The sequence below is a fragment of the Tenebrio molitor genome, chromosome 8, assembly GCF_963966145.1.
Source record: "Tenebrio molitor chromosome 8, icTenMoli1.1, whole genome shotgun sequence".
In the NCBI taxonomy this organism is placed as follows: domain Eukaryota; kingdom Metazoa; phylum Arthropoda; class Insecta; order Coleoptera; family Tenebrionidae; genus Tenebrio; species Tenebrio molitor.
In genome coordinates this window covers 12910610-12925240 of record NC_091053.1, presented here as the reverse complement: position 1 = coordinate 12925240, position 14631 = coordinate 12910610, and the positions used below count along the sequence as shown (strand labels likewise).

At 37.7% G+C, this 14631-nt stretch overlaps 1 protein-coding gene across 2 annotated transcripts in view; it reads left to right on the top strand.

Moving 5' to 3' along the window:
- Positions 1-209: 209 nt before the first annotated feature.
- LOC138136336 (ras-related and estrogen-regulated growth inhibitor-like) overlaps positions 210-14631 on the top strand; it is a 104964-nt gene continuing 90542 nt past the window's right edge. Inside the window, exon 1 of one of the 2 annotated variants that reach the window (XM_069055495.1) lies at positions 210-684. In XM_069055495.1, the coding sequence (XP_068911596.1) occupies positions 600-684 (85 nt within the window). In that variant the 5' untranslated portion in view covers positions 210-599. The remainder of the gene's footprint in view (positions 685-14631) is intronic. The other variant, XM_069055494.1, reaches the window with a different exon arrangement.

Genomic DNA, 14631 nt, shown 5'->3' with positions numbered 1-14631 from the left:
TGCGGCTTTTCACAGGAAGAAGAGTCGCGTTTAGATGATCTTGCGAATTGTTCAACGTGCTGATCAGCAAACTAGGAGAGACTCGGTCGAAGGTTTTTCCTTCCTGGGCGGGTTGGGCATCCTGCAGATCTCCGGGGATCACCTGGAGGCGGCGACGTTGCGCCGCACGCGGCCGGGAAAGTGGGGAAGTCTCGTTATATGAGTCGAGTCGGGCGGCAGTTCTCGATGCAGAGTTAAGAGAGCATCATCAGCGAGCAGGGAGGCGGTGGTGTCGGCTCCTCGCTCTCGTCAGTCTGCAGTCGGCCGCGAAAGCGAGAGGGACGTCTTCTCCGTCGGTCCAGCGTCCAGTGAAAGAGTGGCAAGCCGGCGAGTGCCGGTGCTGGAACAATAGATTCCTTATCGGAGTGCATCTGCGGATCGACCGCAGCACGTGCAACTTTATCGCCGTAACTAATTGCGGTGCATGTCGCTGACCTTCTGCCGAAGAGGAAGACTCCCTTCTGTTGCGAATCGATTAATTAAATGGTTCACCGACCTTGCCATTGACCCCCATAGTGCGATTATGTGCGAAGGATTTTTTCTTGTTGTTGTTGTGTGACATGTTCTTTATGGTCGGACAAGACATGACGAATGTTAACAGAATCAGGGTCGTGGTCTTGGGGAGTCCCAGGGTGGGAAAGTCAGGTGAGCCACACATTTTCTTTCTCAATTGATACAGAGTGAGTGTTCCCATTTTCGAAAACTCGTCTCGTTTTGAATCGCGACCGTTTCGTCCTGCCAACGCGAATCGGGTTATTTAAATTTACATTTTCAATTCAAATTGTCTCTTTTCATAAATATTAAATGCGTTTATGACATAATGTAACCCGCCCAGACGTTCATTGTTGAGTAGATTTTATTGATTTGTAACGACCTGAACCATTACTCATTTTACTATTTCACCAGAAGACACAAAGTATTTCTGCGTTAGCGACCACGCCAGATCATGCAAAATTTTGCATTTTCTAAAAATATTTTTCTGAAAATTGTCACCCCATATTTTGACATTTAATTGTACAACTTTGAAAAAATAATATTACTACCTGCTACGTCATTCATCAATACCACGTTCAAAGAAGAATCTACCATTTGAAATTTAAAAATTATGTCCACTGATGTTTCAATTCACGATTTTAAAAGATTTGAGTTATTTAAATTTAAAATTGTCAATGATTTGACTAGAGTTGGCACTCACGTAAAATAGATGTGACAACGTTGCACGATCCCGAGTGACAGTTGTTGGCGACGTCAAACTGTAAAAGTGTTTTAAAGAAATGAATTGAAATGGGAGATTTGCGAATCACGAAATAGTGTTGTGGAAGAACAACATAAATTAATCCAACAAGTGAAAAGAAAACAAGACGTGGTGTGTTGAACGCATTGCCGTCAAACTTCCACGTTTTGACAGTTGACAGATTAGAATACGCTCGGGGATGATTCCGAATAAAATGTTTATCTCTGGATATGTCTAGCGGTCAATTCAGCTTAAATACAATAATATTTATTTACTACATTTTTATTTCACATTGTCTGGTTTCAAAGTTGTAGACGTGATTCATCCCTTACACCTGTTCACAAGTTCCGAGAGGCGTCGAGCAGTTTAAACTCGGCTTCTGTTGAGTTAGGTGTGGAAATAATTTGCCGCATCATATGCACACTCCTTACTAATTAGGAGTACACGGTGCGAGTGTAAGCAGCCGAGGAACAACGATTGTCAATGTATTATTTCTTCCGAAATTTTCCGAACTGATCCGCTTTTAATTGTAGTTTATCTTTGACATGTCAGAGTACCGAGCACCGTGGATGCGTGTCAAGCGCGCCCGGTTTAAATTCGGGAGGTTCGGGGTTCAAATCCCTGACTGGACTGTGGTTTTGAAAGAGGTTTTTTCAGAGGTTTTCCTCTCTAGTCCTGTGGAGTAATACACAGTGACCACATCCTCTGAAGGCACTAGACTTTGACACAGTGTCGCACCAACGGGAGACTTCTTTCTCTACCGAGGGTCCTACCGGCGTTATATAAGGGTCTTCTAGTCCGAAAAGTCCTCAAGTCATAAACAGAGTCCAGTGTTTTTCTTTTCATGTCAGAGTGTTTAAAAAAATGAATCGAAAAACTTATGAAATATGTAACAGGACCAGTATTTATTGTCGCAAGGTCCAAATTTCCACCAATTCTCTATTTAAATGTACTACTGTAAACATTACACTTATTATGACAGTGCGCAGTTTAAGTTCGCTTAGGTGAGACCACATGTGACGTGTTTGTTTTACTTAAGCCCCAAGCTCAAGCAAATCACAGTCGTAAAAATATACAAAAAATTCAATGAATAATAAAAATTTTACGAGACCAGACACTTTATTAAAACAAATATTCCAATTATCGCTCATTTACTGCTCAGTAAAAATGTAAAAGATTTTTGCTTTTGATTTTTGAGAAAACAGACAAACTCCCATTTTTAGACCAAGCGAAGGAAAAAACAAAGTGGTACCTCGGTACGTCATTTACATACCACTCTGTATTCGTGTGTCAAGTTTGATAGAACCAATCTGTAAGTACCCTTTGGTGGCTCCATCGCCGCCCCTAGAACCCTAATATTTCCCTGTCTCCACCCTTCACTCCTGATCGGTGGCGGCCTAATCTAATGAAGATTTTTTCTTGGTATCTTGGTCGGCATCTTTCTGTAACACTGCCGAATCATCGTATCTGTGTTTCAGGTATCGGCCCTTGTCGATTATTGTTGCGTACGAAACCAGTTCGACGATTTGGTGATGGTGTCTCCGTGACGGATGTAATTTTTGGGCGACGACGATAAAGGCGCCGTCAATTCGAATTCGCCGTTTAAATGTTAAAGCGTTGCACGCTTTTATGGTGTGTGCAATAAATAAGTTGTTAAAATCGCAATAAGCAATAAAAGGAGCGGATTTTTCGTTTAGTGGTATCGAGCGTGAAAAATGGACGGACGGTTTCGCCATCCGATGGTACCGAGGACCGGTCGGATTATTTCGGCTCGGAACATCGCCACAAAAAAAAGAACTGATTGGTTATTAATAAAATAATTAAGTGCGTGGCTCGGGATGAAATTGGATTAAGGATGAGGTGGGCCGGATGGCGATGGTGCACGCCACCCATACGGAATTGTACGGTACCATTTTAGGTCAGTGTAAATTTCTTATGGAGATATGGTTACGCGATAGAGATGTTTTCAATTCAGCGTCGAAAAAATCGATGTATTTTTTTATAATATTATACAGGGTGTCCCATAACACTTTAAATTGCTTAACAACATAATTCTAGCAGTAATTTTTATTATTGATACGATTCATACACGTTACTTAGTAACCGAGGGAAAGAACTCAGTTTTCTCGTAAAGGTGAATATTGCTCGAATAATTGAAAAAATTGAAAAATTCATATCTAAGAAGCTATTGCAACCTGAATTTTTTTCTGAACGTTTTTCACCTCCATTACGACTAAGGAATATGCCCTTTAAATCTGTTTCGCCAGTTTGGGACACCCTGTATAAATATAAATTCAACACAATTCAAATACGAGTACCTACATTGAATTTGTATTATCTTATTATCGAAAAACGAATAAATACAACGTGTAACAGAAATAAGTACATTAATTTTAACTGGTAATAGAACTCGTTAAAAGGAACAACTTTTCTATCTACCATTTTGCCGAAAAACGATGTTTAATTCCAAAAAAAAATTGGAGAGATTTTTCACTAAAATAACCCTACGCCACTAAATACTGCAATGGCTAATTGAGATCAGCGCTAATATGAAAAAAACATCCATTTTCATCCAGAAAACGTGTTTTAACGCCGAAATCGAAATTCAAATAAATCTACCCGTATAGCAAAAAATCCACTTCGTAAGAATCTGGTTGTTTCACGTTTTTAAGTAGCTTAGTTTTGGAGATATGAACGGTTTTAGGAAAATCTTTCCTATTTTTTTAAACCACTACACAACGTTTTTCGCCAAAATGGCAGAGAGAAAAGTTGTTCCTTTTAATGAGTTCCATTACCAGTTAAAATTAATGTACTTATTTCAGAAACACCCTGTATGTAATAATGATAATAATATTCGTTGCAGAGCTCTACTAGCTGAATGTACAGTTTTCGTTTTTTCTGCTGTTGATTTTTAAAACTTTCTTTTATTCTGGTACGAAATCACCAATGTTTACAAAGGAACGTTGTTTTTTGTTGAGTACCAAAAAATCCAGGTATGATCTCATTGTAATTGTTTTTCATTGCTAAATAAAGAATGGAACACAGTAATTAGTTATTCTGCATTTTAAATATTAATCTAGCCAATAGGTATACTTTTGGTACAGGGTGTAACAGAAATAAGTACATTAATTTTAACCAGTAACAGAACTCGTCATGATGAACAATTTTTCTATGTACCATTTTTTCCAAATTGGCAATTTTGTTTAGCATTTTCCCCCCCATAAATTAACGAGGCGTTTGTGTAAACCTTCTAAGCACAGGTTCTAATAATGGACAGTATTTTGATTTCGTGAAAATGCTTAGAAACGGTCGTCACATTTATAGTCATTTCTGGTCTTCAGAATCGGGTAGCGAAATTTTTGGAAAATTTTAAACAATTTTAACTCATTGAGAACGTTTACGAAAAAAAAAAATTTAGAAAAGTTGTTATTCTTGATGAGTTTTATTACCAGTTAAAATTAATGTACTTCTTTCTGTTACACGCTGTATATCTTTTTTAACTTCGCTGCAACAGAAAAAATACCATGGGAATAGTTTTTTGACATCATGAAAATTCTAACAAGCTTGTTTGACGTTTAGCTCGAGAAGTAACACAGAAGTTGTCTGATTTAATAGTTATTTACATTAGAGTACGGTAGAGGTATTTTACAGCGCGAAAACTAGGTTTCAGGCTCGAGGCGAAGCCGAGTCCTCTCATTAATGAACTTACATTACCTCTATTTTTCTATTTGGTACCACAATATGCTACAGAGCGGCAAAAATCAAATACATATATAGGTATATGTATTCGAATTCCACAGGACTCTTGATATACCTTCTTTTGGAGACATTTTGTATTTTCACATTTTAATTTATTATTATGTCTGGATCATTCTTGGCGGTGAAAATTTACATCATGAATTTTATCTCTCAAATGTAAAAGTTGCGGCGTTGCCAAGAGTTTATTTGCAAGATGATAGTTTTTGCACATTCAGATAATTTTCATTCAAGCTCTATTTGCAGTGTTGAAAAACAATAACTTGCATTCAAATTCAAAATAATTAAACGTGAACTGACATTATCTGGCTAATAAAAATTCAATCAACTTGAATTATGTTTCACAATATTAGCTTGGTGCATAATATTTTTATTTTAGTATTAATCAATCAAAGTTCATATCCACTTATCTAAATTTCATTCTATTTGTGTACGACTCAAAAAGCTAATTTTTACTGCTTTTCACACCTACTCCAGCTGCAATTATTCCAGCCGTTTGATAACACCGAAAACTGATTACGTCTCTTTCACTTTTAACTTCAAAGAATCCTTTTTGCTTGATGGCGTTTTCTATCGCGTCACCATTGCGACAGCTTTTTTATAGCCGATTAACCACAGCCGACCAGATTAAAATAATGGACAACTGAATTGTATCAGCTACACAATTATTTCAACTTATCTATCAAGGCAAACACTGCAAATTGAACGACTCGTCCCCTCTTTAAACATTAAGAGTGACACATGAAAAATCACTTTAAAAGAAAGTGAAATGCGCCATAAAGACAACTACGCACTCAAATCGATCATCAAAAGTGTCTCGAATTCGTATCGACGCAGATTGGAAAGTTGCCCCCGCGATCAAAAATTTTTCACCACAATTAATTATCACAATGAAAGTCAACGAACAATACTGACGGACCGATAAAAGAAAAACCGTTATTTTTCGACGAGAAAGGAACGTTTTCACGAATCGCCGTGAAAAGTCATTATAGTGTCATTAACACCGGCTAAAAGTGTGAACAGATATAAAGTTACGCCTGAAAAATGAAGCAATGTCAGATTTAAGTAACTTAACCTTACGGGTGCGGATAAATGAAGTTTATTGTAGATGGTCACTTAGACACTGTCGAAAGTGGCTCGAGTTACGTCGCTTACACAAAAAGGACGTTAAAGCGACGTGACTGTCACATTATGGGATCGTCTCTCTTGTCCCTGTTGTCTTTTCGAATTGCCTTAATTAATCGTGCTTACGTTTTTCGCTTTTTGACATTTACTGCACCGTCCATATTGTTTATTGCTTCGCGAACATGTTCGCTGCCTTTTTGTGACTAAGCACGCAGGACTGAAAGCGAAAGTGAAAGATGTGTATCTAACGCGATTTGCATACCACACCTGAGGACTAGGTGCACTGCAGGGTGAACCACTAAGACCAAAGTTTTTTAGAATATGTACTTTTATTGCTTTTCTATTTATTATTGTGAGCGACTCGGCATTAAGACTTTCATTTTTTAGAGTTGTGAAAGAGTGACCAGATCCATTTGCTCCGACTTTACTTATACTTAAACAATTATTTAATTAGTATGTATATACACGAACCTGCTACGCAAGAGTCGGACCAACTGTGTTAACAAAGCCACATTAAAAATTAACTGCACCGAGTTTGTGCAGCGATGAAGACTTCACTCCGACTTAAAATCCAACCAATAAAATAAAACCTTCATGGTACTATAAAATTATCTTTGCACCCTTCGTTCTGGTCACGACTGATGACCTAAGAGAGACCAATTTGATTTGAAACCTAACCCACCAACTAATTTAACAATTTAAACATTATCCTGTCTCTAGTTACGCTCACTACGCAAATTTTTCCCCCTCATTATCCACTTAGCCCTCCCACGCCCCCAAAACTCTTCGCCAACTCTCCCAGTGGCTTCGTCATTTTTCTTAAGTCATCGCATTACCATAACATCTCCTCTAATCGTCGTCGAGCATTATTTGAGTGCCCCCCGTGGACCGCCTTCTATCATTCTTTCGTCAAGTATTTATTCGTCTTGACAGACTACCGGTGGGCAATGAAACCGCATTCTGAACACCCAAATCATATTGACGTTTTGTCTTTCGGAATGAATCGACAGCAGTGGCTTTCATCATGAGTTACGGAGCGGTCGGTCCGCATGCATTATGCATGATGCACCCCTTTTTTCTCTTGCTTAATTGATGGAGACAAAAAGATTCAAGTCGGCCAGGTTGGTACACTGATGGCTCTAATTAGATCATGTAAATTGGGCGCCGGAAATGGATTCACTCGAATTGGGAATGTGGATGGGATCACGTTGTCCGACACGATCTGAATCTTGAAGATTTGTTGAGGTGGAGAGGAAGAACATGACAGTAAATTAGAAACATGTTTGACAGTTTACTGTAGATTAAGAGTGTCAGTTGGGGACTTTTTAAGAAATGCTACGTAAAATAAAGCACCAGAAGATTTAATTGTCACAGACAGAGATGATATGTGTTGTACCGTGTGAGCAACAATTAGGTACTGTTTGGGTTGGCAATAAATTCTGGTGACTTTTGGTGACTTTTATGTCATGTTCCAACGAGAAAACCATTTTATTAATAAAAGATTATAAAAATCAAGACGTCTAAATTTGACATGTATGCCAGCTGTCAATAATGAAAGTATGTAGTATAGTCCAATTTTTACCCTTTTGCGATGACGTCATTATCTAGTAACTTCACGTATGTTTGAGCTAGGATCAGAAACAAATTTGAATTGATCATAAATAACTATAATGTTTCAAATTTGTTGACAATTGCTTCGAAAGGTTATGTTTGTAAATCAATGTAATAAGTGAAAGAAATTTAAAATTGTCAAATGACAGGAGCATAAAATAACCTCAAAGTGACCATAAATAAATAAACGTGCCTTTTTTTTTGTTTTTTTTCTGTTTCTGTCGTTTCAATAAAGAGAAAGCGAGGAAGGAAATCGTGACGTCACCTCAAAAGGGTAACAATTGGACTATACTTTTTTGCATCATTTTATTCCATCTCCTTGAAGATGATTGTCAAAGCATACTTATTTTTTTTTTGTAATTTTTCATCAATCCTTTTAGACCAAATTTCTCAACTTTTTTCGATATGCAAAAAAATAGTGTGTACAACACGTTATGAAGTATGACTTTCATAACTAGTTGTACAAATAACTATAAGTTGTTGAAAATAAAAAATTAGCAATGATTTGATTGTGGTTGACATTTACGGTTGCGCGAAGTAGAGGTGAGAGAGGTGGCAACATTGCACGAATGTGGGTTTGACGTCAAATTGTAAAATGTGTTTGAAGAAATGGATCTAAAAATGAACAATTTTGACACAATCGAAGATTGCTGAACAAACAGAAGCGAATCCAACAAGAGAAAAAAACAAAGAAGGGTCGTCGTGGGTGTTTGAAACTCGAGTTGTGAACAGATAATTGAGGTTAGAATATGGTCGGCAACGACTCCGATTCAGATTTTCATCTTGAGGTATGTCTAGCCATCTATCCACCTCAAGTACAATGTTTATTTAATACATTTTAATTTTATTACTCATAAATTGGTTTTAATTTGTAGACGTGAATCATCCGTTATTTCTGTTCACAAGCTTTAAGAAGCGACAAGCAGCGAAAGATCGGCTTCTTTTGAGTCAGGTGCGAAAATAATTTGCCGCACCGTATACAACATCTTCCCTACTAGTCCACTAGTTGGAAGTACACGTTGGGAGTGTTTGCAGCCGAGTAAGAACGAGCGCCAATTAACTATTGTGTCCAAAATTTCCCGACCTGGCCCGCTCTTTGTTCTAGTTTTGCCCTTTGGTGTTTGACGTGTTCGGGTGAAATAAATCCAAAAAGTGAATAATTTGGACGTCACAGTAATAAAGTGAAGTTAGAAATCACCAATTCACCACAAATTAATCTAACAAGAGATTTTCGCACACTTGGTGTGGGGAAAGCGACGTTGCCAAGTCTCCCGGTTGTCGACTACCGATTGAGGTTAGAATCGAACAAGAAAGTGTATATAGAACAGAAGTTGGACCACATCCGGCATTGTACGCTTTGTTTAAAATTAATTAGAAGAGATTGAAAGTTAAACACCATTACCAAATTTAATTTCTGATTTGCATAGTTATTTCGCGTTGCAAAAAAGCACGCCGCGAATCGATTATTAATAATGAAATTACATTTTAAACGACCCGAGAACCGTTCGGATGACAAAACAAGATCTCGCTCTTCGATACGGTTCGATTTCCGGGAACACGGCGTGCATTTGCTTAGAATATTTCAGAGTTGTACCTTACACCTATTGTCGATTGGCGGACCGAAAACGACCACACAATCAAATTTTACGTCACGCTGCTAAAAATATCTAACAAACATATTACATTTTTTTATATTTCTTAATAAACCTTCATGGCGGGACCGGTAAAAACTTTAGTTGTTGTCTACATGTGGCGCCCTCTACGCCCACTGTATTAACCCGAATCGCGTGATTCTAGACACAAATGGTCAAGGTGCAGTTATTCAACCACTCCATTAATGGATCCATTTTTGTTCATTGTTTATGGCGACTGTTAATTGTCTTACTAATATTTGCGGAAAGTGACATAAATGACACTAGCAGTTATCGCGCGCAATATTATTTCTTGTTGCCACTTCTAGTTCCGTTTCTAGTGTACATTTGCACAGTCGCGAAGAGTTCGCGAGCGCCACACTATTAATCGCGTTTGATGTAACTGCCGGTGGAAGTTGCAGACAGCCATCTAGACCATTCCGCTCCGCATTCCTCGACGACAGTCATTAAACGCGCACAAAAATGTGGGTTAATAACAAAATCCGCGTTTTACAAAAATCACCTAATCATCCGTCGTAAATCAAGCGGTGTCACTTTTTCCCGCGTAAATCCTACTTAAGCCGGGAATTAGCTTAAGTAGGTGCAGTTACAGTTTTCAAATTAGTATTCAGTCTTTTTCGTGTGCTGCGCGTTTTTTCTCACACTTCAGCCATCCTACTTTGCCATTTTTGATTGATCTTATCTGGACAGGCGAGTCATTAGTCGAACTCGATCCGGTGATAACGCTCCTATGATTATCGCTCTTCTTGGTTTTTTTCTCCGGCAGGTTAATCCGATCGTAAAATTTTGATGTGTCGGAGGATTTTACGGCGGCGACGCTGCACTCCTGGATTAATTGCGAATGAGGTCGTTTCCGTGTTTGTCGTCTCCGTTGCCAAGACGAACTTGTTGGAATGGCATCAGTTTGGACACACCTGATGACGACTCTTTGTCTGCAGCGGCACCGGAAAATTGGGGATTTTTCCGCGACAGGTGGCACATCGCAAACATTTTTCCCTCGAACTTGCACCGTAACAAACGATTCGTTGCAGTTTTCGGGAATAGAGGGAAACAAGATGGGTCCCGGAGAGGAACCTTGCGGCGCACCGCCCCCAAAATAAAAATACAGACAACTGGAAAACGGCTTTGCGAGTCGGTGAAGACGACGAGGTGGCCTGTTGCGCCAGCGCCGCCATTATTTATCGTCCGCCATTAATATTCAATTGGAACAATGCGTACGCACCACACACATTCCTCCAGATTAATTACGTAATTTATTGGATTATTACCTAGTACTGAAGGCTTTGTTCCATACAGTTGAGCGATGATCGATCTGGTCCAGAATGAGCAGGAACAGGAAGTTGTCGTTCGCAAAAGGAGATTTGGACGTTCTGCTGGTTCATTTAACTATGGGAACAATTAAAAACAAGACACAAATGGACGGGGCAAATCTGACAAAGGTTATTTTGCAATTTCACGCCAATTTATTTCGAATCATATCGCATTCACCATGGCTTGTTAGCGTCGGGCAAAAATGTGAGGCATTTCTTGACAATCTCATCTAGTTATGGTTTAGTGGTCTGCTTGATGCGGTGTGACTTGATGGAGAGCGCGCGTCGCAGGGCCGGATCTAGACAAAACGCGAATGGCAACGGTCCAACGGTGCGTCCCTGTGGGACACCCAAATCCACAAAAACGAGTACGGTTTTTGCCGTTACCATCGCCAATCAATTCGCATTGTTTTTTCAAACTTAGACATTCCACACAGTACCGTAACAATAATGATAAACAGTACTACTGGCAGAAAAAATCGTTCAAACGTTATCTGGTGCCACTTTTCACACTGCTTCCAGACTTGTCAGCAGAAGTGGGTTAGTTCCGTTCCACTAAGACGCTCTTTCTTGATTCGTTTCTCGCGAAATATAGTTGTTGGTTTTAATTTGAATAATAAACAAAAATAGAGAGACGCGCGATTGGAAAGTTGTCGCGTTTTCGGAAACAGAGAAAAATCTGAATCATTTTTATGAAGGGTCGTTTGTTGCTGTTGAAAGGTCCACGAAGAAAAATGTCTATTAGACGGGAGAGAAAACGGAACCTGCCACTGTAACTGTCTTCTGAAACGAGGTATCTGGTTACGTTCGTTTAACGCTTTCCTGAGATTAAATGCTACGGCAAACAAGGCCGGTTCAGCTTTGTGTGCGTAAAAATACGTCGTAACTGTCTTCGTCAACAGCAGAAGCAAAGCGAAATTTTAAGATTTGCGATTTTTCGATCAGTCGTAAAGACGTTTGATGTTGCGTGGTCGTCTTGGAGCATTTTTTTGTTGGTTTATGGCCGCTTAAATGTAATTAACACGGAGTCGTTAAGTACTCTGCTAATTATTTTAGAACATTATTACAATTATTTTTCGACACCTCCCTACAATAAAACTTTACACTGTTTTTTTTATTGTTTGTTTTTGATTGTTTCGTATTTATTCTTCGTTACTAAGGCTGTCAAAACTGGCGATGAAAAGAACGTGTCCATTTCGAAACAAGGAACCTGTTGGACTACTAGTACAGGTGATAATTGCAGAGTACGCTATTTTCGCTGCTCTATGATACTATTTATAGTGTTGGAAGTAGAGCATCTGAGTGAATTTTAGTAAACGTAATGTTGGTTCATGGCTAGCAAAACATCTCGGTAGTACCGATATTTGTTTTTGTTGTTCCAAAAATGTGTGAAGTTGGAATTGTTTTGGACAGACAAATAGATAATAAAAGTTGCTTCACGAATGCATTTTGCTTCGTATTTTTAGACAACCAGAATCAACAAGATCTTTGCTGTAGTCTGATAGATCAGGTTTTAAAAATTCGTCAAGTTAAAACTCCATTACTAAAGAGTTTGATCAAGTCGGAGTGTAGATATTTTGGTCCTTCGAGCCGGATATCAAACGGACCAATCCTTGTTTCATTGCTCTTGTATAATAACACGTTCTAAATTAATTTTTTATCATGACTCATAAAAGTGGAGAAATGTTTTGCAAACGTCATTAAATTCTGAACTAGGACTAGTTTAACAGATCATTTAATGATGATGTTTCTATTTTTCTAACAGAATTTTATAGAAAACTAAAATATGTTTCGTTTAACTAGTTTGATGTACTTACTATCAGCTTGTTTGGAGCAATTCACATGTCGGTAGCAGCGGGTGGTTCTACGTAGTAACAAGTTTCAAAAACAAATTAAAAAGAGAATAAAAAAAATAATCTCAAAAAAATGTAAAATTGCAAAATGACGTATTTTCTAGAATTATTCCACTAAATTAAGTCTTTAATAAGCTTTCTAGTAATATATCATCAGAGATACATTGCTCTCTGAAATTTTAAAACTGGAATTGGAAACGACGACGTTTCATGTTTTATCATGATCTACAAATCAATTTTTTTAAGCTACTCATTAACCATTCAGAAGCAGTTCGTAAAGCACTTTCTTATCTTCTATACTCGTAATTTTGAACGTTTAGCACAACAGTAGTAATTTATTATACATGTTTTGTAAGACACCATTTTGTCGCACGCGTTTTTTAGTGCACGACGAGCGCAGCGACAAGTGCTATAAACAAACAAGTGCGACAAAATGGCTTATAAAACGAGTGTAATACAATATTTTTTCTATTTTGCCCCTATTTTAAATTTAAAAAAGTTCAAAACATAATGCTAGAAAAATTATATATATTTTTTCAATTTAAAGTGTTGGGAAGTGCAGTGCTTGATTAAAAAATAGTTATTTATTTAACGAGTTCGTGTGTAATTTTGGCTTTTTTTGGGATGAGTGGACCAGTTTAAAACTCGAGTGAAACGAGAGTTTTAAAGGTCCACGAGTGCCAAAAAAAGCTCAAATTACACAAGAACGAGTTGAATACAACATTTTTTTGTTCGACGAGCCTCTTAAAGGCTCCAAATCGCTAAAAATCTTTAAAATTAGCTTGACGTTTCGTTTTGACAAGTTGTCAAATTTATAAAAATCCGTTCACACAGGAGAAAATTCTCAAATTCTGACAGTGTCGAACAAAAAAATAATATTTTATTCAAAAAATAGAAATTACTCCAAAACGGCTGGGAATAGGCATAATAATGTTAACAAAAGTGGCCTTAAAATTAAATTTTACATTTACATTTAATATCAGAAATAGTAGTTGCTATTTAAAAAAATAAAGTTTTCGACATTTTTTGCTCATCAAGTTTGAAAAATTGGAGTAGGCGTATGAAACATAAAAAAATGTCACTAATGGCGCAAAAAATCGGCTAAACCTTCAGGAATTCAATTAAAAAAAAATCAATTATTTAATTCCAATGGTTCAGGAGTTATATTTTTTTTTATTGGTAACCAATTTTGCTCATTTAAAACACGCCTGAGCGTATTTAAATCGAACTTTAAAAAACGCTCTTTTCCATGGCAACATCGCGCGTTTTCCATGGAAACATCACCAACCCGAGAGGACCGGAGAAACGTGAAGTCTAAATGTTAACTCATTTAACATTAAAAAAAATATATCGTAAAGTATTCGTGGATAACTGGCCTTTAAAACACTTACTCTATTTCGAACACGTGTTTTAAAGACCTTAATATCCACTTATACTTTAATATACTATTAATGAAGCCCTGCAACCCCGTTTTGTTGCGCTTCTAATTAAAAAAACAAAGATGGCGTGGATTTCCGGTAGTGTCACCATTTTCAAAATATTTTATTTGAACTTGGAGCAGTTGGCTACGAATTTTCATATTAATACGATTTTGGAAAATCAGAAAATTTCTAACGAACGGGCTACGTAAATCACCCTGTATATTTAATTTTAACATTTTACAATTTGTATCGGGTGTTTTTTTTTTAATTTCACCTGGTAGTAGGCGTTCAAGAGTCGATTGTGAACGCACCACTCGTAAAAGTGTAACCTCCATAGTGCGTTCACAATCGACACTTCAACGCCTACTATGAGGTGAAATTAAAAAAAAAATACCCGATACAAACAACGTAACTAGCTCATCTTTATTTTATACTTTTATTGCCAGTTTAATTTGTGTTAGATTTACACATTTAATCTTCTTTCCATGACTGAAATATTTCCGCAACTGTATCATCTACCACCGCGGTGGTACCTCATCCTCGCTCCGCTCTGATCCCGGGTACCACATCCTTAACAACCACATTAAAATTCCTGCTTCCCTAGCAACTAATAGGCTTACCTTAATTCGC